We start from the raw sequence: 20,917 nt of genomic DNA, 5'->3' as shown, positions 1-20,917 counted from the left end.
GTGCCTGCGTGCGTGCGTGCGTGCGTGCTTGTGTAAATATAACTGCAAATAAACAACAACATAAAATTCTTCACAATGTCATTATTAATTTGCAAAACTGAAGCCAATTAAATAAATGAAGTTGCAGCCATGTACTGTTAATTTATTAAGCCTGCGATAAATGTATCATCAGCTGATGTGCAGCGCTAAGATCTATCTATGAGATCTATCCTCACGTAAAAAAAACTCCAAAAACCTAGCTGTGCTTGGAGTGTTTAATTTGTACATGTCTATGTGACCCAAAAGAAATGTACCTGTGCGACCAAAATTCAATTTTTGTGTGGCATCTGTGAGGACCTGCAGTGTCCCCCGTTCATCTATTAGCATTAACTTGTACAATCCAACTATTAAAGTGCAAAAAATCTAACTTGTTGATTTGTATGAATTTATGCATAAATTAATTTACAATATTGGTACAGCTCGAACTACCTTTACCCGGACCCTGATACAGCGCTGTAAATGAATGATTTGCTGCAGTACCTTTTTTGATCATATTTAAGGTCTCTATTTTTGTTCAGATAGTTAGTTCACTATGAGTTTTCCTGACATTTACTTTTGAATTTAACACTGCAGCTTTATATTCTGTTTAATATTTCAGTTTTCCTCTTATAAATAGATGTTTGTAGCAATTCCTTTTGTAAAAAACGTATTATTTGTTTTCCTTTATTTCAATGTGAGTCAAAAAAGAGAGAGAATATTTTGTTTTGTGTTCCTTTTTTTTGTTTTGTCTCTAAAGCAAGCTACTACCATTTTCCAGTGACTCAAGTCTGATTCCTTTTATTATTTCTTGAATGTCTGAGTAGAAAGAGATGTTGGTTAGATTACAGCGCCAATGTCATTTGCAAAATCTGACCTCCGTAGTCATTCTTAGACAGTGCAAAAATAGGCTTGCACACAACCCAGAAGAGACCTCCTACATCCTCAGGCACCCTTGAAACTTTTCACACGCCCCCAGCATTCACCACAGCATTAAAGAACACCAAAACACCTCGTAATATTCTCTCTCCAACGTGGCGCTGAACGGACAGACAAGAAAACGTTTTCTCCTGAAACTGGAAATACGAGCTCTGGCAAAGGGGCTGCATATGCGTAAGCATGCATGTGTGATTGACACCGAAGAAGAAGGAAAACAAGGAAGAATTAAGAGTTAAGGACACTGGACAAAAGCAGGCAGAAAGTATGGGGGTAACAACACTGATGATGTTGATGTCGTTTATGATAAAGATGGCATCAGCAACGGTGCCGGACTCTTCAGTGGATCTTCAGATCAGCTTGGCTACAGTAAAAGCATGCTACCCGGTGCCATTTGGAGTCAAAACAATCCCCTCCAACATTTCCAGCAACACCTGGTGCCTGTAAGTACTCATAAACATGTACATTTGGCCTGCTTGCTTCACCTGAACTTTTTCCAACAATTTCCTAGAGTAATATAACCCCAAACTTTTGTTTTTTTCAATCTTTTCTGTCTTCTTTTTTTTTGGGTGGGGGGGGGGCGGGCTTTGTGCTGCTGTTAATTCGGTACGCTTGAAATTTTCAGTGTACATATTGGGACTCATGACCAAATACGACTAAACTGTCGAAGCTGAAGCAGCAAAGCCCAAGATGCTGTGAGTTTTACCGTCTGCAGAAATCCAAGCTCCAGAAAAGACTCTCGATCCAAGATTTCCAGTAATGAAGCTCAACAGACTTTCCATATTTCCGATTCGTCTCGTTGTCAGAGTTATTTCTCTTAAATATACGTTCAAGCCACAGATTAGTCACAGCTACAGCTGCTTTCACCAGCATTTTCGGAAGCAAATTGATTATGATGAATACGGCCCACAGTTTCTCTCAGCTGAGCTTTAAGCAAAAAACTTTGGGTCTGTACTATAGAAAATATATCTTAATATTCCTCCCTACATTCGCCAATTTGTAAACCAACTCAGAGTCAGGGACGTGCAGTTATCACAAAACCCCATCTTGTGAGCATGCATAATTATTTGGACTTTTCTCTCTGATCTTCACTCATCTCCTCTTGGCCAAATCTTTCACTGAACTTCCCATTGCTGGTTTTATTAAAAATTGATCAACTCTGGGAACGTATCTGTACGCAAAGCACGACTGCTCTTCCTCCATGTCTTGGTGCAGCTGCTGGTTGAAGATGTCCTATGGTTTTTACTACAGTGTTTCAGCAGTATCCACAGTTTGTAGGTCAACCAGATCCATAACTGTTAGCTGGCAATCTTCTTTGGTGCATTTATGAGCACATTGCTGCTTTCTATTTTTCATCTATCAATGATCAACCAGAATACAGTGTGAAATAGGAATGAGGAGAAAGAAAGCCTGCCAAATGTGGCATCTATGAAATTACACAACAAACCTCAGCCTGACTCTTTTAAAATGTTGTTTTTGCAATTTAGTTTAAGTACAGATTCAAATAGACAAGCTTAAAAGTGATAATCAGTGAGTGTGGCGGTGGGTTGTGGTTCAGCTCAGCCGCAGAGCAGAGGTTAGTTGATGGTTCTGGGATCCGTGCCCATTATGGACCACACCTGAATAAAAGTCCAGTGATTCAGCTGCAGTCTAACTGTGATCATTCCCGCCCGGTACCCGAACCTCTCACAGTGAGGTTTACAGGTAGTGGTTTAAAAAACTCAGTGAGTCTTGGGTGAAATGTTAAGTGAAAATGTTCTCAGGATTGCATGCACTTAAACTAAAACTGGTGTGGTTCAATATATACTGTATGTTATTAAAATCACAAAAACACTCAGGCCTTGTTGCTAGAGAGACGGTTCTGACAGAACCTGTCTATATTCCTTTCAAAGCCAACAGGAGAGTATGCAAAGCCTTGGTTCTGCACACACACACACACACACACACACACACACACACACACACACACACACACACACACACACACACATATATATATATATACGGAGTGGAGGAAGGATGCTTTGAGGAGGGTTGTTGGTGTCCTACATTCATGGAGCTAGAACAGTCTCATAATTCGCAAAGGCACGCACCGTTTCACAAATGCACAGGACAAGTTTCAAAAATGCACAGAACAATTCACACATGCATAGGACAAGATACACAAATGTATTTTTGATGCACACACAAATATAACCTGATTTACAAACGTTTTTTGTCTGTGAGCTGCGCTGGATTTGCGTGTGACTTTTGAGACTCCCCTGACGTGACTCGATCCACAAATAAGTTTTTTTTAACATGGAAGGATCTGCAACCAATCAGATGTCTTCCTTGGTTTCAGCCAATCATAAGAGCGCACCCCACGTGGGGGACTATTTACTCGTAAACCAATCAGATTAAAGGGGCGGATACACCTGCTGTTTGAACTGCGTTCGCTTAGAAAAGTGATTAATATTATTCGGTCTGTGCATTAGTGAATTTTGTCCTGTGCATTTGTGAAACGGTGTGTGCATTTGCGAATTATGACACTGTTCTTGCTCCATATACATGGACCCTATCAAATCTGAACAATTAACTGATGTCCCCCCACAACCACCTAAGTGACTTTGAAAATGGATGCTTTTGAGAAAAAGTGTATTTGAATTCTTTAAGTATTTTTCAGTCAAATGCAATCTTTTTCATTCCTGTGGTTGAATGCTGGGTTACATTAGTTATTTATATTGATGCATTACAGCAAAATTGCTGAGACTCGTTTTGTGCCTTTTTCAGCCTTTGCTGCTACTGTACCTTCCTGGAGCATAACAACCACGATACGAAATGCTCCTCCGTTCTGCAGCTGTGGAATAATGGCCCTATAGGACTGTTGAACTGAAGTTTTCAGCGTGCTTTGGCTCTGTTGTCTTTTGTGACAGCTGTATATTCCCTTGTGCCTCCATGTCCCACACCAGCGACGATGATCACCAGGTACTCTCTGGTACATCTTGGCAGAGGTGTCTCTCACAGCTCACTTGACACAAAATCTTTTTCACATCAGACATGGGTCACTTTCGTGGTTATAAATTGGAGACATGTCTCATTTTTTCCAATATGACTTTTGTCTGAACTTTCACAACGCATCTTATCCGTCTTTGATATTATGGTATTGTGATAAAAATCACTACTCTGCGCTGGTGGAATTTTTTTGGGGATGAAATTTGTTTCAGCGGCGCCATCTTCCACTCCTGCCTCTGATCCCTCATCCACATTCATCTCAGAAATCGAAGCCATCATGGCCAGTGTTAACTTTTTGGCTCTGCTTTTCCTCATTATAACTAGTTTATGAATTTCTCAGCTTCCACTGCCCAATAGCTTCTAAAAGAAAGCATACACGCTCACTGCTGCTGCAATTTTGTTTACGACCATACACCAGACTTGTTCGACAACGCTTCATGTTACTACGCCCATGGGTCACTTCAAAAACAGAAGTCTGTTCACAACGAAGTCTGATATTAGACGCAATTTAAAATACATGTATAAAAATACACAAAAAAAATCTGATCTTAGCAGAAAATCTGAATTGAGCGTTGAAACGTAGCCTACCCCTTTTCCACCAAACTGGTTCCAGTGCTGGTTCACAATCTGTTCAACTTACGAACCAGCTGAGCTTGTATTGCATAACTCGGGGTGCTGAGCGGAGCCACGTCATAACGTCACTGTAAACGCCAGTTACAGTCGCTGCAAACGTCAGCTACGTCGCTGCGTTTGCATTGGCGCGAAAGTTGAACCAACAACAACGTATTTGCTCTAATACGGACTTGGTCCGCGTAGCACCGTCCGTGGACTACGTCGCTAAAAGACAGGTTGTCTCCTCCTCAGACCACTGCTGCTTTGCTGCATCCATATTCATTTGTAGATTATTTGAAAACGTCGCCATCTCATATAGTCTTGCTATTGCCGTTGGTCTTAACAACTCTGCCCCCTCCGCTTTCCTCTAGCCCAGCAAAAAGTTGGTGCTACCTTGGAACAGGTTTTTCTGGCCCAAAGGCAGTTCTTTGTCAGTGGAAACAGAAAGCCCGGTTCCAAACTCAGAACTGGCCCAGAACCAGCCCTGGAACCGATTTGGCGGAAAAGAAAAAACGAAAGAGCAAATCTGGTTAAGTGTCATAAAAGCGACTGAGTTTACTGTTAAAGCTCCCATTTTAGGTAAACAGCCCTGAAATGTTAAGGCATACATAACACAACACAAAAGAAAAGGGCAGCGGCGTCCAATTCCAGTCCTCGAGGGCCGTTGACCTGCATCTTTTAGATGTTTCCCTGCTTCAGCACATTTGATTCAAATGACTGTCATGAACAAACTTGTGCAGACCTTGATGACGAGCTGATGACGATGCATTTATCTGAATCAGGTGTGCCGAAGCAGTGAAGCATCAAAATGCATCACAGCGACCCTCAAGGACGGGAAATGGATACATTTGGAATAGGATAAACAATGCATCTGAACGCAAAGTTGCTAGTGGACATGTGGCCTAAATCTGATGAAGAAATACTACTTACTTTTTCATTTACAGCTTTCAGTTTGTCATTACTATCTTTTAGGAACGTCAAGGGCTTAAAAAGAAAAGGAAAGTCTGTCGTAAAGTTTGAATGGATGCACTCAGACGAAACCTGCTTTGAGTCAAAAAGTAGCAACTACTCCCGACAGATTTACAGTGAACTCCCAGGCAGCAGCGCTGCATGTATCTCATCAGTTCTGCTTGGCTCAAAGGTCAAGGTTTGGGGAACAGCTGAGATATCCACATGTATGCAGCCATGGATGGTCTTTCCAGATGATCTGCAACAACCACATGCTAAATGCTCGTGATTCTCCTCGCACGTTTGTTGCACAAAACGGTTCCCTTTTTGCATGAAAAGAGAATCCTCGATGGGAGAAACTGATCACAGCCTCCTACACTATTCTTTGCACTTACAAAGCTGAAAATCACAATTTATTCTAATTTAATTACTGCCAAGCAGTCGGATTCTCGAGTTACCCATCCTACACAGCTTGCATCCCTGTGATGGGAGTCTTGTTTAGAGCTAATGTGAGTGACTATTTCTGCATCAACAGGAAAGTTACGCATACGCAGATCAGAGAGATTCGGCAGCAGGCCTTCAGCAGCCTTCAGTATCTCAGGAAAGTGTAAGTGTTCGTGTCTTCTGCTCATGTTTATTCTTGGATGCAAAGCATAATGAACGAAGGAGGTCAAAACACAACGAGCATTGATTTTTCAGAGATGTAATGAGATTTCCTCTATTCCTGGTGACACAGTTTAATCTTTACTAGAGCCGTTCACGACATTGTACACGATATAATAACGCGCCCCTTCTTTGATATTATTTCATGGTAATATTGGAATTAAGTTTTTTGTCTCTTTTATTCTCAATTACGCAGGACTTGGAACAGTGGGTTCAGTTTTGAACACTTTGTTTGGGGCTGCCTCGGTTTCAAAGTATGCAAGTCAGTGAGTACTTCTAAATTAAAGGGGACCTATTATGAAAAACAAGTTTTTTCTTGCTTTAACATATATAAAGTAGTCTCCCCTCAGCCTGCCAACTCAGAGAAGGAGGAAAGCAACCAAATTCTGCAGTGTCTGTACAGCCGCCCGGATGATCCATCCAGTGTGATGTGGATCTACGAGCCGTTCAGATTCTGCTCCCTTTCGTTTTGTAACGAAAATGCGATTTACATAGGTTGTCCTCCGATGCGTGAAACCACACCCACAACTAACTCCGCCGGCCGGAGCTTCGGCCATTTTTTCATAGCGGTGCATCGCGTCATTCAGGCAGCCAATCAGCACAGAGCCTCATTATCATAGCCCCGCCCACTCAGAATCCCACATAGATAATGAGGTTAGAGAATGGGAAGATAAAGACATGGCTCAGAGGCTGAATTTCTAATTTATTTAGCAAAAACAATCAAAAGCTTGTTTTTAAGACATTCAAGGCCTGTGTAAAATAGGTATTAGATGCCATAATAGGTCCCCTTTAAGGGTACAGTTATGTCACATACCCATTTCAGAAATAGACAGTTTTTTCTGCTTTATAGAAGCACAATTCTCTTCTTTGTTTTGTGGACATAGATAAAGCTTTATGGTGTGAGATAAAAGTTTTGCATCTTGAGACTTTGAGTGTCCTTGAGGTGCGTTAATAGTTTCTCCATCTTTATCTCCCCGCTTTGCATTCACCTTACATAAGATGGTAGAAACTCTCCTCCTCTTGCTTCTTTGTTTTGCTATTCATAGAAAATTGCAACCAGGAGTTATATTTTTGTTTAAGAAAGAAGTAAGATATTAATGCTCAGCCAGTAAAGACGCAAATGATTTACATCTCCACTTGGAAATCCGCTGATGTTTGTTTTTCTTCTTCTTTTTTTGTTTTTTAGAGGCAAGATTGGCAAAGATAACCCTTTATTTTCTTGCGGCAGATTTAAATGTTCTCGTGCATATGTGAGAATGATGGTGAATGCATCCTTCACCTTTATAGGGATCTGAGAGTAACCTATCAGAGAGCATTAAAGTCACCGACAAAGAAGCACTGAAAGTCAGAGAAAGACAGAAAACAGTGAACGATGGGATGTGTGTTGTATGATGATGGCGTATGGTGGTTGTGTGGTTATGTTGTTGGATGTAACAATAGGACATGCCTCTTTTGTGACTAAAGCTTTAAGAACACATGCCGACACCTTTGTACTCATACAGTAGTTCCTCTTCTTCCAACCTTAGCATGATAGTGGGGAATGAAGTGCTGCAGAGTATCGGTACATCCGCCTTTGCCGGTCTCCCTTCACTCACTGATATGTGAGTATACATATTTCCAAAAGCTACTTAAATTGTTTGTTTTTTTTAACCAACACAGTCTCTGTAAAGGTGCAAATGAAAGTCTGACATCCTTGTTTTCAATACATGTCATCTTATTGTGTTTCCTTTAGTTTTATATCTGAAAATGTTGCTTTGGAGGGTATAAAAGCTTTTGCGTTCTCTGATCTACCACTGCTCACCGACATGTAAGTATAACTTGCAGGATTGTGACAATGGTAAAACAGTATGATTGCGAGACCTGTCATATTTATGAGCGTGGGACTAAATGTGTTTCTTTCAGAGAGATATCCAAGGCAAAACACCTGAGATTCATCCACCCAGATGCCTTCAGGAACATTGTGAACCTTCAGTATTTGTGAGTACTCAGCAAGAGCGTAGCAAAGATAAATACTTTGTACTTCAGTTACATTTTCAAGTTAATTTTGAGTCCAAAATAGGTTATGAGAGACAGGCTTACACCTCATAGCCCACTCAACCAGAGACGTGACTATTTATTTAGCCTGGTTCCCCTTTAAATATTAAGAGTCACACTTCTTCTAACCAAATATTTTTTCCCACACATACAGTCACCCACAGACAGAAATTGATACGTTGATGTGATGCAGAACCTGAATTGTTTCTATCTTTTTTAAAACCCTCAAAGTAACTATTTCTAAGGCACAGCGCATCGCTAAAATCCCTCAGGCATTGTATCATCAGCACTGGTCTGCTTGTCCCAGTTTGTGAGAACTGGGACACATAAACTCATCACTCTACAAAAGTAAATAAATAAATGGATAAAAACTTCTTTTTACTTTTATGACTTAAATGGCACTTATGTACCAAATTAAAATTTAAATGGTTGTTTGTGTCAGTGCTGGTTTTATGATTCATTTTATTTAAAAACAAATTAGAGTATGTCCCTCTTGGAGCCTGTCAGTACAGGAAATACCTGCATGTTAAAAGTTCAGCACAGCCTGACCGGCACCTCCCCAGAAATGTAACTGTTGCAGGTTTTGAAACCACATACTACGTACTACATTCATTATAGTCTGCAGAATGTACTGCATTCCAATTCCAGCAGCTGTTGGTAGCTGGCCTAAAATCATCAACTCTACCACAGTCCCATGAGCAAACCAAATTGCATTATGGCATATAGTATCCAAACTAAGTCACTTGCACTCTAGAAATACTACCAAAACTTGTAAACTGCAGAGGTAATAAATACTGTGGATTGTACAGTTGTTTGAATTGGCCAGTATTGGCAATTTCAGAACGTGGGCACTAAAAAAACAGCCTATTTTTTATGCTGATGCGGACCACAACAAACGTGACTAGTCCCCTTAGTTGCAGTGCATTTTCTACTATGTATATCCCACCATACGTCCTCTTCACTGTAAAGAATAATGGATGTAAAATTACACGAGTTTCACTTGAACAATCAAAATTAAGTCTGAGAGGTAAAGAAAAGAAACCCAAGACATCAAAAATCCAACACAGACCTTGGATCAGTGTATAATAAAGCAAAAAAACTAAATATTATCTAATTGGCTGTAATGTCTACACGCTTTCATTAGATTTTGTCAGATACAGATACAGAAATCGGTTTGATTCCTTCAAAATTAAGCACAGACATGGTTGCAAGAAAATATATTGATTTTAATTGTGTGATCTTTGGAAAAAAAAATGCATTTCATTCAAATACGAAGAAAACAAATGAGATTCTTACCTGAGCTGTACTCTATCTGTCACCTAAGCTTCAGTGTAACTTGTTATAGAATAACTTGATGTAAATGATGTCACAAAGAGTAAAGCTACATTGTATGTGAGCTCATCAGCGTGACCCTGCACGTAGTGTGAATGCAGTAACATTTGACGGTTGAATCTTCACATGCCAGGACCATCTCCAACACCGGCTTGACAAGGTTTCCAGACCTCTCCAAGATCCACTCTACGGCTCTGCGTTTTGTGTTGTAAGTGTCAGTAAGTGATGGAGAATAAACCACCAACACACGCTCCAAAACCTACCCCCACACTACTATTCCCACTTGCACCTGAACTCATACGCAGTCTGAATTAAATATGCCCAGAGGAAAGAGGAAATCACACAATAAACATGCAATACTGCACGCCAAGCCTCCACAAACAGATTCATCGTGACAGAACCACTCATCTGCGGCAGAAACCATCTCTCCCAAGTGTGCAACTTTCAAAAAAAGACCCTTAAGCTCGCTGCCAGTTTTAAAAACAAAGTGGGCTTCAGAGGGGTTGTAATATACATTCATATAGATTTTGCAACTTAGGAACACATATTCCTGCTGTTTTCCATCGCAGAAATGCTTGTATGACACGTACTTCTCTTAATTTATATGTGTTATTGATCTTAGTGACCTGGAGGACAACAGCAACATAGAGACCGTCCCTGCCAATGCTTTCAGAGGCCTCTGCACTCAAACAATTGAAGAGATGTAAGGCATTCATCTTTTTGTCTTTCTGTCTTTCTTTCTTTTTCATATATGTATCACCCTCATTTTTACCTCTTTTTTTACCTCTTTTCCATTTCCCTCACATAAGTAGGATCATTATGCAGTATTTTAATAGTGCAGCCAGTAAAACATATGACACTGAAATATTAAAAACCAAGACTGTTTCTCATTACTGCAGCTATTCAAATCATCATTTCAGCACCAGCTCCCCATTTCTGATGGCAGTAGTTTTAGACTAATATTTTGTCTTATTATTTCATAATTTCACCAACTTCCGGATGAAACAGTCCAATACAATGTGAAATTGTTAAAATTACCTCTGAGCACAAAGAGCAAAGAGCATGTGTGCACCAAGATCTAAAGCTGAGTGGCATCAGGTGAGTTGAATATTGTGTGTTGTGGTGTTTGAGGCCTCGGTATAGTTAGTGGGTACTGCTGTGTAGCTGCTGCTGTAGATGAGAGTACTGCTACTGGGTCAGTGCCAGCGGGGGGCTCTGATGACTGGTCTGCAGAAGTGTTTATTAGGTGGCAAGGGTCACGTCCACATGAATGCCAGGATGCAGATTCTCAGGCAGTGTTACCATCTTCACCTGTTCTTTGGTTTTCATGTTTGAAACACACACAACACAACCAATATGAGATGGAAAAGAGACCTAAAAAAAGAGATGTAATTGAAAGATCTAAAATGATAAGACAGAGACAATAGCAACAAAGACATGGAGTAATACCAGGAAGAGGGAAGAAAATAAAAAGAGGGAAGAAAATAAAAAACAGCCATAGACAAGACATTTTAAAATTTCCACAAAGAACAGAAAAAAAATAGAAAACTGTTTTAGTTTTTTGTTGTTTTTTTGTCTAATTACCTGAGAGGCTCCATAGAAATTAAAAATGACCAAATTAAGATACCAAACAAAGAAAATGTATGTTACATAAAACTTATACAAAATTCAAAATAACCAATAGCCAAAAACCACCACAGCAATAAGATGACATCAAAATGATCACAAAGTGATGTACTTCTCTCAATACAAATAATCTGCGAGACATAGGGAAATATACAAAACACAGTTTTTTTGCTTATTTCACTGTGAGCTTATTTTTGTCCAGTAGACTTCTGCATTCATGCTCCTATCATTTCATAAACTGGATATTACTTTTAAACGGTGGAGAAAGACATAAAAAGGAAGAACAAGGACACCACAGACAGCAGTCATTTACTCTTTTTTTCATTTAAAGTCTGGGTTTTGAACAGCTTCAGGTAGTGGGAACAAAAGAAAAAAGCAAGCAGTAAATTTGGCATTGGCAGCTCAGACAATTTTACTGAAGGGAATGTTCTGTGTTGGAGCCACGTGACTATAATTTGGCTTCTCTTTCTAATGACAGACGGCTCACCAGAAATGGCATCAAGGAGGTGGCAAGTGACGCCTTCAACGGAACAAAGATGTACAGATTGTGAGTCAAAGACAGACGCACAGTCGCCGAAAGGGGAGAGTCCCAAAAGATAGTCATCTTGCATATTTAATTTCTTTGCTTCTCTCTCTGTCTTAGAGTGCTCAGAGGCAACAAACAACTTACTTACATCAGTCCCAGTGCCTTTGTGGGTCCCAGTGAGTTGGTGGCACTGTAAGCATGACATCCAGCAGTATCTCATCTATATGATTCACCCTCCTCATCATCACTTATTAAACTCAGCATCTAGGAAAGAACCAGAAAAAATCTGACATGCAGTGTGAACCTGTGCAATCTTTAAAGATTCAAAGTTAAACCTGTTTATTCGTAATAGAGAAGATTATTTTTCTATTTCTATTTCTTTTTCTATTTTTGTTTTTTTTCCACTCTTAGCAAAGGCTTGGTAATCAAACTGCAACACTTCAGCTTCATTTTTTTCTTTACAATTTTATTGGCATGTGCACAACTTCCCTCAAATCAGTTGGCTGATTTAGCATGATTTAGATTTTGTTTTTTGGGGGGGTTTCCCTAATTGTACTTATTGTAAAACCTTCTTTCCAATTAAGTTGGGATGTTGGGATGGGGTGTACAATTTAAATAAAATCAGAATACAGTTGTCTTAAAATGCCTTAGCCTAATGTTTGATGAAAGAGAGGCAAAAGAAAACATATTATGGTACACAAATAAAAAATAATATTATCTATTTTTTTTCTTATATGTGTTCAATTTGAATTTGAAGGCCACAATATGAATAAGAAAAAGGTAGGACAGAGTATGTTTACACTGTTTTCTATCAGATATCTTTTAATCCTTTAAAGAGATTGGGCCACACGCTGGGAAGTGAGGAAACCAACTACTGTCATTCGGAAAGTGTTCAATCGTGCTTGATATTGGCTTTCAGCTGCTCAACTGTTTGAGGTCTTCTACTTTTCATAATGAGCCGTTTATTTTCAATGAGTTGCAAGATTGGACTGGATGCAAAATGTTCTTCTTTTTTTTAAGGGTACTTGTATTTTCTATTGCCACACTTGTTTCCCATCTTGTTTATGTTCCATATCTTATATCAAAGATAATTCAGGGCACGGCCTATCTTACTAAGACGGTGGAAAAGCAGGATCAAAGCCAGAAAGACTCAGACTGCAGAACAGCAACCCTGGTCGCTGGTGCTCCCCTTGATCTGACTCTTGATTAACTGTTCATCTTCATTGGTGAAAAAATTTTATTTTTTTTATTATAGAGTTATAAATCAATATGTTATCATCTGCACAAATACACCCTCATTGGTGAACCCCCTCACATTCACTCTGATCAAATCCCTCTATCCTCATTTCAGGTGTTGTTTCAGCTCTCTCACATATGCATTACAACCCTTGGTCCATATTTAACGGTGGACCAGTGGGGGCTGGTTCCTAAAGTGAGTCAATCTTCACTGACCGCAGGTTGATAAGTTAGACTTTTGGCGCCGCTTGTGTTTACATGCCAACCCCCTTGCAAACCCCCTTCACTCCTGGACCGTTTGCAGCAGACCCAGAGTAGAGAGTTGAATCCCCCTGGTCCACTGCATTCCCCTCCCCTCACCCAATAACATCTTAACAGTTTTCCACATTCAGCCTCTTAACAGTTTCAAGCTTAAAGCATGTGAACATCTATCATAATAGATAATCTTAATGTTAATAGAGTAACATTAAGCTAACATTACATCTGCACCTAGCAGATGCAATACTGTGCATGCTGTTGGAGGTATCACTGTTTAAATTGATATCTTATTAATTTACTAGTGTGAGATGACAATAAAGTCAATAGAGAGCTCTTAGATGGACTGCTAGTACAATTAACAGCACAAAAAGCCATATTATCTCTAAATAAGGATAATTGTGCTCTGTTTGGACTTTATTGGTCGCTCAGAGGTCAACCTCGCTGAAAGTGCCATGTACCTAAAGTGATTACAAGAGCTGTCACTCACTAAAAACGAAATAAATATAAATGAAATCCCCAAATTATGCATGAATTTGGGGTTTTATACAGACTACGCTGTTTGAAAAGTTTGTTTATTTATGCTGTATAGTTGAACATTTAAACAGGGGGATCAATGGAAATTCACTCTTTTAAAGCCCCCTAGTGGTTATCCGTGGAACTACACTCTTCATGTGTTTGGCGTTGGACTCGAACAGCAAAAAACCGAAGTGGCACCATGGATGAACTGCTTTATTAGAGAAACTGTTTTGCAGGGATTTCAACTGCAAAATTGTGAACAGGCATTCAGCATATTGGCTGATGTTATTGCTCATCCTGCTTTATCAGCTGCAGCTTCATGTCGCTACTTTTAGGCAGCTTGTCGCAGCACATGTAGGTACTTCCAGCAGCACAAACAGCAACGTGACTGTTCTGGTCCTTTCACTTGCATACTTACAGGATTTTGAAAGTAAGCCAATGTAATTAGTCGATGGCCACCTATTCAGACTGTTCAGAACCGTCCAAATTTATCTAAGTCGACTCTCCAGACTCACACATTTAATCAAATTTACATTTAATCACGAAGCAGAACTGGCGTGACAGTCAGCTCATTGTCCAAATGTTGATAACCACAGCACATTAAACTTGTGTTTGTGTGTGGTTTTTCTTTTAAAAAGTGAGCATCACATTTTTGTTTAGAAAAAGCTAGATTTGTAAACATCTGTTATTTTAACTTTGTATTAGTTGCCATTAAATTAAAAAGATTTTCAGTGAGTTGTGAATCATTCTGTTTTTACTTTCTCGTTACACACCATCCCAACTATTCTGGAAGGAAGCCTTTACCATAGGTGAAATTACTGGATCAGATAGAGAAAAAGAAGTGTCAACGATATAAAAACAGCTCCCCTGTTGATTTCTTCCCCTGCTTCTTCCTGCAGGGACATCTCTCAAACGGCTATCAGCTTTCTGCCGGACTCCATCCTTGGTGGTCTCAAGAAGCTGTCTGCAAAGTCCACCTACCACCTGAAAAAACTGCCTTCTCCACACCACTTTACCAGTCTGGACTTGGCCAACCTGACATACCCGTCACATTGTTGTGCTTTCCAAAACATGCACAGAAACAGGTACAGGTGTCCTCCCAAGCAAAAGGTACACTTCAGTCCAATAAAGCTTGATTAAACGCCAAAAGGGAAATTACATGGGATCTAGGTTAATACTTGAATCAACTCCATTTCACTTTATTTGCACGGTGCACATTCACGACAAGTCGTTTTTAAAGAATTTTACACAGAAAATAAAGTCAATAAACTCCAATGAAGCACACTCTGATTCAGTCTCACTATTTCCAGTTTATAGTAATTCCCTTAATTCAGTAGAGTCTATATTCAAACATCGTTTCATGCTAAATAATTCAAACCATCCCAGCTAAGGAACCCGACAGATTTCATCAAATCTTCCCTTCAGTGTCAGTGAAGATCAAATCCAAGGTCTTTAACCGGGGACTGAACAAACAAGTGATTTTGGGTGCATCTTCATTTTTCTGCTTCACCAAATGAGATGAGATGACATAAGATTTTATTTTTTCACAAGTGATGTACTGTGTATTCTGACGTATTGTTGTGTCGTCTGCCAGATCCCGGTGGATCCCGAAGTGTAGTCACCCCGAGGTAAAGCGCTACCCTGGCTTCTACAGGGAGCACTGTTTCAACTCCACCTCCATCACCTGCAGCCCAGAACCTGACAACTTTAACCCCTGCGAGGACATCATGTCCCCCGTCTCCTTACGGGTCATCATCTGGTTTATCACTATCCTCGCTCTGCTGGGCAATACAGTGGTTCTCCTGGTATTGTTAGGTGGGAAATATGTGAAACAAAGCTTTTAATCCAAAATCTTCTTCTTTTTTTGTGGATGACTGTATATGTTTGTAGGGTTTTTCTGTAGATCTCTGAAGTTTTTAAGAAAAGTACGAACTTGGAACTAAGTGTTTTTGTCAGAGACTGTAAAAACCTTCGCCCATAAACCCGTCCAGGCCAAACTGAGAGCCCTACACGGCTGTCTGTTGGTACAATGAACAGCACAACAAGCCCCATTACCTTTAAATTAAGATAAATGATGTTCCCTTGGATCCTTATCCACAGCACAGACGTCAAGTTCACCAAAACTGCTAAGTAGCTGAAGGGAAGACAACAAGTTGATACAACGGACTGCAAAGTAGCTGTCACCCATAAAACCATGTCCGTAGTTATGGATAGTTTTATGATGACGTGCGTTAAATTCACCCTCATTCAGTGGTCACGGTTGGGAAATCTAGCTATGAGGTCTCTCCAAGGTTTAAATGAAGGCATCTGTATGTCCATTTCTCTCTTTTCCCTTCTGGATGGAAAATGAAATGTCTTCAAAAACAAAAGAAGAGGAAGTTCAGTTCCCTTGAGTCAAGGTTTCGACAGTTACCATGACCTGGACGGGTGTACTCCATCGTAACTGTGGAGGCCAAAGCCATATTTTATATCAGGCTCTAAGCGTGTTATTAACAGCTGTAATTTGGGATTTTCTTCAACATGAACAAACTTTCAGAGTCAGCCTTAAGTCTTTACATAAACTGTTTTTTTTTTTTATTTTTTTTTTTTACTGTATTTCAGTAGTAATTTAACTTTTCACACTAATATTTGCTTTTACTCTAAAAATGATTTCACTGTTAATGTCAATTTACTTTAACCTGACTTACTGGAGTAATTTTCTTCTCCCCTCCACTGTCCGGACAGGCAGCCGCTCTAAGCTCACCGTTCCTCGTTTCCTCATGTGCCATTTGGCCTTTGCTGACCTCTGCATGGGCATCTACCTGGTAGTCATAGCAACCGTCGACGGGCTCACTCACGGCCGGTACTACAACCATGCCTTAGACTGGCAGACAGGACTTGGCTGCAACGTGGCCGGCTTCTTCACAGTGTGTAATGCCTCCGTAGAGTCCACTGCGTGTGATGACAGCCCCTGCGGATATCATCTTCTTAAATAATGAATAAGTGTTTTATTTGCAGGTGTTTGCCAGCGAGCTGTCAGTGTTCACATTAACAGCGATCACTGTGGAGCGCTGGCACACCATCACACATGCCCTGAGACTCGACCGCAAACTTCGCCTGAGGCACGCGTGTATCATCATGACAGCAGGCTGGATCTTCTCCTCGCTGGCTGCTCTGCTGCCCACAGTCGGGGTCAGCAGTTACAGCAAAGTACGCTCTTTATTTACAGTATCCCGAGCATTTCATTGCTCTACGCTTTTTAAAATGGCACATTAAGTCATTCTCTACAAATCGAACAGTAAAATATGTAGAGTATGTATCTCTGCATAATTTCTCTATATACAGGACTGTCTCAGAAAATTAGAATATTGTGATAAAGTTCTTTATTTTCTGTAATGCAATTAAAAAAAACAAAAATGTCATACAATCTGGATTCATTACAAATCAACTGAAATATTGCAAGCCTTTTATTATTTTAATATTGCTGATTATGGTTTACAGTTTAAGATTAAGATTCCCAGAATATTCTAATATTTTGAGATAGGATATTTGAGTTTTCTTAAACTGTAAGCCATGATCAGCAATATTAAAATAATAAAAGGCTTGCAATATTTCAGTTGATTTGTAATGAATCCAGAATGTATGACATTTTTGCATTACAGAAAATAAAGGACTTTATCACAATATTCAAATTTTCTGAGACAGTCCTGTAATAGTATTTTGTAGATGAAGGAAAAGAACCAAACTCTCCAAGTAAAAACGTTTTCAGTGTGGAGCGAAGAAAATCTTTGTCTGTATGAATCCTAAAACATTTATGTAATTCTTGAATAATTTATTTGGGATGAGGATTAGGATTCTAAACTAATTTTGGGAAATTCCTTCTTACGCATCATTCAAGCAACGGTAAATCCTGTTCACAGATATGTGCTTTCTCTCCTATACCAAAGCATTTAATTTCTCTGTCCAGGAAGTTTGAGATTGTAGTGACATAGAAATGACTACCTTGAAACGAAATAGCAAACGGATGCCATTGACCAAAATATGATGCAAAATACTATAGACGCAAAAGGACAAATAGGATGGGTTGGAAAAACTACCCTTAGAAACCAAATGACACAAATAATGACTGAAGTACAGCAGAAAAATATTCAAAATGGTCACATAGAGACAGAAATTAATTAAAATCATACATTCATGACCAAAATGAGACAAAAAGAAATGTAACAAAGAAGCACATTCTGTTGTAAAAGAAAAAAGAAAAGATGCCCGGCTCTTTTATGTGCTGAGGAAGAGTTGGTTGCCTAGGAGCTCAGTGGCCCATTGTTTGTCCAGGGTTTCACACATTGCTGTGTTTCCTAGCTACATAAAGAAAGTTTCTGCTCGTACACCGTAGGATATGACATGGAAAATGAGTGCATCCATGATTTCAGCTTTTTCTCTGTGCAGGTGAGCATCTGCCTGCCCATGGATGTGGAGTCCCTGATTTCCCAGGTCTATGTGGTGTCTCTACTCCTTCTCAACATCATTGCGTTCATCTGTGTGTGTGGCTGTTACATAAGCATCTACTTGACTTATCGCAAGCCTTCATCGGCACCAGCCAACGCCGACACCCACGTGGCTCAACGCATGGCCATCCTGATCTTCACCGACTTCATCTGCATGGGTCCAATCTCCTTCTTCGCCATTTCAGCTGCCCTGAAGCTCCCGCTCATCACGGTCTCAGACTCCAAACTCCTCTTAGTCCTTTTTTACCCCATCAACTCGTGCTCCAACCCCTTCCTTTATGCCTTCTTCACCCGCGCCTTCCGGAGGGACTTCTTTTTCCTGGCGGCTCGCTTCGGCCTGTTCAAGACTCGGGCGCAAATTTACCGGACAGAGACTTCATCCTGCCAGCAGCCGACTTGGACCTCTCCAAAGAGCATCCGTGTCATCTACTCACTGGCCAATACGCTGAGTCTAGATGGAAAACAGGAGTGCTGATTGTCATCCACATTTCCACAAGTGCAGACTTTCACTGAACTTTCCTATTTTTTATTTTACACATAAATCCTTTTTCGTTCACACAGAAGGATCTCAAGCAGTTTGTGATGGATAGGAACCTCAAAGTTTGAGAGGTTGAACTTTTTTCATGGAAGCACATTGAACAGGTGCTTTATCAGATGGCTGCCTCCAGTGTCAGCTCATCGCTCTGATGATTAAGATGAGCTAGTCTGCATATCTCCAATGCATTTCTTCTTTGAATCTGCACAGACATTTCAGCTACAGTTGCATTTGTGGTAACTTGAATGTTTAACCTCTGACCGGAAAACTTAGTAGCCAGAGTTTAGTTTCCCATATAGATCCTTGAAAAGACTGTAAAATACTTTGAGAAGTCTACATTCTGCAGTAATCTAAATAAACAACTGCAGAAAATTTGAACAAAACTGGGTCACATAGCTGTCCTAGATACCATTTTACTCCTTGTAACTTTGTTGGGGTTTCTGGCAGCAAGTTTAGAGGTAGAAGAGTCTGATGCTTTTTGAATAGAATATTTGTTGAATGATGACATTGACTTATACTCATTAAAGGAACACTGCAGGGACCTGCTGATTGATAATCGCCTCGTATGCTCTCCCTTGCCTCCTAATCCCCTCCAAATTTTCAGTGTCTCTATGAATGAATGTCCTGTAATCATCTTTGAAATTACATGTTTTCTTATTAGTGCAAAATATAAAATTTGATGGGTTTTTTTCTTATCATTAGTTCATAAACGTCCTCATTTTAGAACATTTGAAGTCTTTTAAATACACACACCCACATGCAATAATCAAGTTGTTTCTATCCAGCAATGCTGTCCTTCAGAGCATCCAAAGATTTCAAGGATGAAGTGACCCCACCAACCTCTGTTCTGTGTATCAAGGTGGGTGGGTGGATGTAGGAGGAGAGACTACACAGCTGCTCATTCTGCTTATTACAGGAAGATGAATTTGGAAGCAAGATAAGGTGCACACACGTGCAGGCGGACACTCAGAGTTTCAAGGCTGCAGCTGCAAGGAGGAATTCAAGTCTGTCTCATTGATATGGGTGCACTCACTGCCTCGTACATGCTAAACCTGCTGCTGCATTTTTACACTTTATCCGCCAGGTGGTGCTAGTTACAGTGGATGCTTTGTGATCTCTGCTGTCTTAAGCTGCCATTGCTAATGATGGTAACAGAGAAAAACAAGCAGGTCAAATTTGTTTGGATGAAAATAAATTGAATTTTTAACACATAAACGGCTGAAAATAGTTGTATATTTGCTAGTTTCTATGGTTATAAGAATAAGAAAATGAAACAGCCTCACCATACTGTACTTCTATCGAGTGTTTTTAAATCCTGGTATTTGCAGCCCAACACTGACCCCTAGTGGTCCGCTGGTCTCACATCACATCATACTGAAACCTAAAGCGAGATTCCACCAAAACATTTGAAAATATAGAGGGCTTAAACAATCCATTTATGAACTGATACACTTTTAAAAGTGAATTAAAACGACTTTATTGCATTTGGAGACAGGTCATGCAAGGAAATTAGTGTATGATTTGTCTTTTTTGTTTTGATTTCCCGGCATTTTGTTTTTAAAAAGAAAGAGTAATGCATTTCCAAGCTAGTAATTCTGATGAACCAGAATGCAATATATACCTATCCATTCTATAATGCTCATAGCTTCAGATTATTATCTGTTACATCTGTAATAACATTATAAACCAGGACATTTGACCAGTCGGTCAAGTTTTTACTCATACAAAATACTTTAGAACAAATACATGTATAGGTACCTGTCAAGTACCACCAATAGCCCGTACAGTCCAAACTCAATTTAATATTGGCTTCAGAGGGTCAAATATTTACAATTCTCTGCCATTATATCTAGGTGACTTGTCTCTTCATAAATTTAAGAAGGCTCTGAAATAATTTCTCTTGGACACTAAATACTTTCCATATGGTCTTCTAAATGAACCTGGGTCCATTTATTATTTTCTTTAGAGTTATATTCTTGGTGTGTTTTTTACCCTATTGTTGTTATATGTATGTCTCATTATCTTTCATTATTAATTTTTCTTCTTCTCTTTCACCTGTATGACATGTATTAGGATACTTATTTTTTATCTAAGGAAATGTTATCTTTAAGATAAGATAAGATAAGATTTATTACTCCCACAATGGGGAAACTCACGTGTTAGCAGCAGTACACTTCACTCACACACACACACACACACACACAC

General features: G+C 39.7%; 1 protein-coding gene across 1 annotated transcript; it reads left to right on the top strand.

Moving 5' to 3' along the window:
* The first annotated feature begins 1,218 nt into the window (after positions 1 to 1,218).
* fshr (follicle stimulating hormone receptor) lies at positions 1,219 to 18,652 on the top strand. The gene is made up of 14 exons (XM_061709026.1): positions 1,219 to 1,394; positions 6,038 to 6,109; positions 7,692 to 7,766; positions 7,898 to 7,972; positions 8,068 to 8,142; positions 9,665 to 9,739; positions 10,154 to 10,234; positions 11,636 to 11,704; positions 11,801 to 11,875; positions 14,593 to 14,778; positions 15,288 to 15,508; positions 16,418 to 16,599; positions 16,691 to 16,882; positions 18,119 to 18,652. The coding sequence occupies exons 1-14, from the start codon at positions 1,219 to 1,221 to the stop codon at positions 18,650 to 18,652; spliced, it is 2,088 nt and encodes a 695-aa protein (XP_061565010.1).
* Positions 18,653 to 20,917: the final 2,265 nt, after the last annotated feature.

The sequence above is a fragment of the Cololabis saira genome, chromosome 19 (assembly GCF_033807715.1).
Source record: "Cololabis saira isolate AMF1-May2022 chromosome 19, fColSai1.1, whole genome shotgun sequence".
In the NCBI taxonomy this organism is placed as follows: Eukaryota; Metazoa; Chordata; class Actinopteri; order Beloniformes; family Belonidae; genus Cololabis; species Cololabis saira.
The sequence above is the reverse complement of the archived record's forward strand: the minus strand, read 5'-3'. Positions and strand labels throughout refer to the sequence as shown.

What these genes read in the sequence shown, in the direction of transcription:
- fshr (XM_061709026.1), top strand. Translation starts at nt 1,219, where the DNA reads ATGGGGGTAACAACACTGATGATGTTGATGTCGTTTATGATAAAGATG. An exon ending in CTTCAGTATCTCAGGAAAGT is followed by an intron (nt 6,110 to 7,691) that starts GTAAGTGTTCGT and finishes TTCCAACCTTAG; the next exon opens with CATGATAGTGGGGAATGAAG. An exon ending in ACTCAAACAATTGAAGAGAT is followed by an intron (nt 10,235 to 11,635) that starts GTAAGGCATTCA and finishes TTCTAATGACAG; the next exon opens with ACGGCTCACCAGAAATGGCA.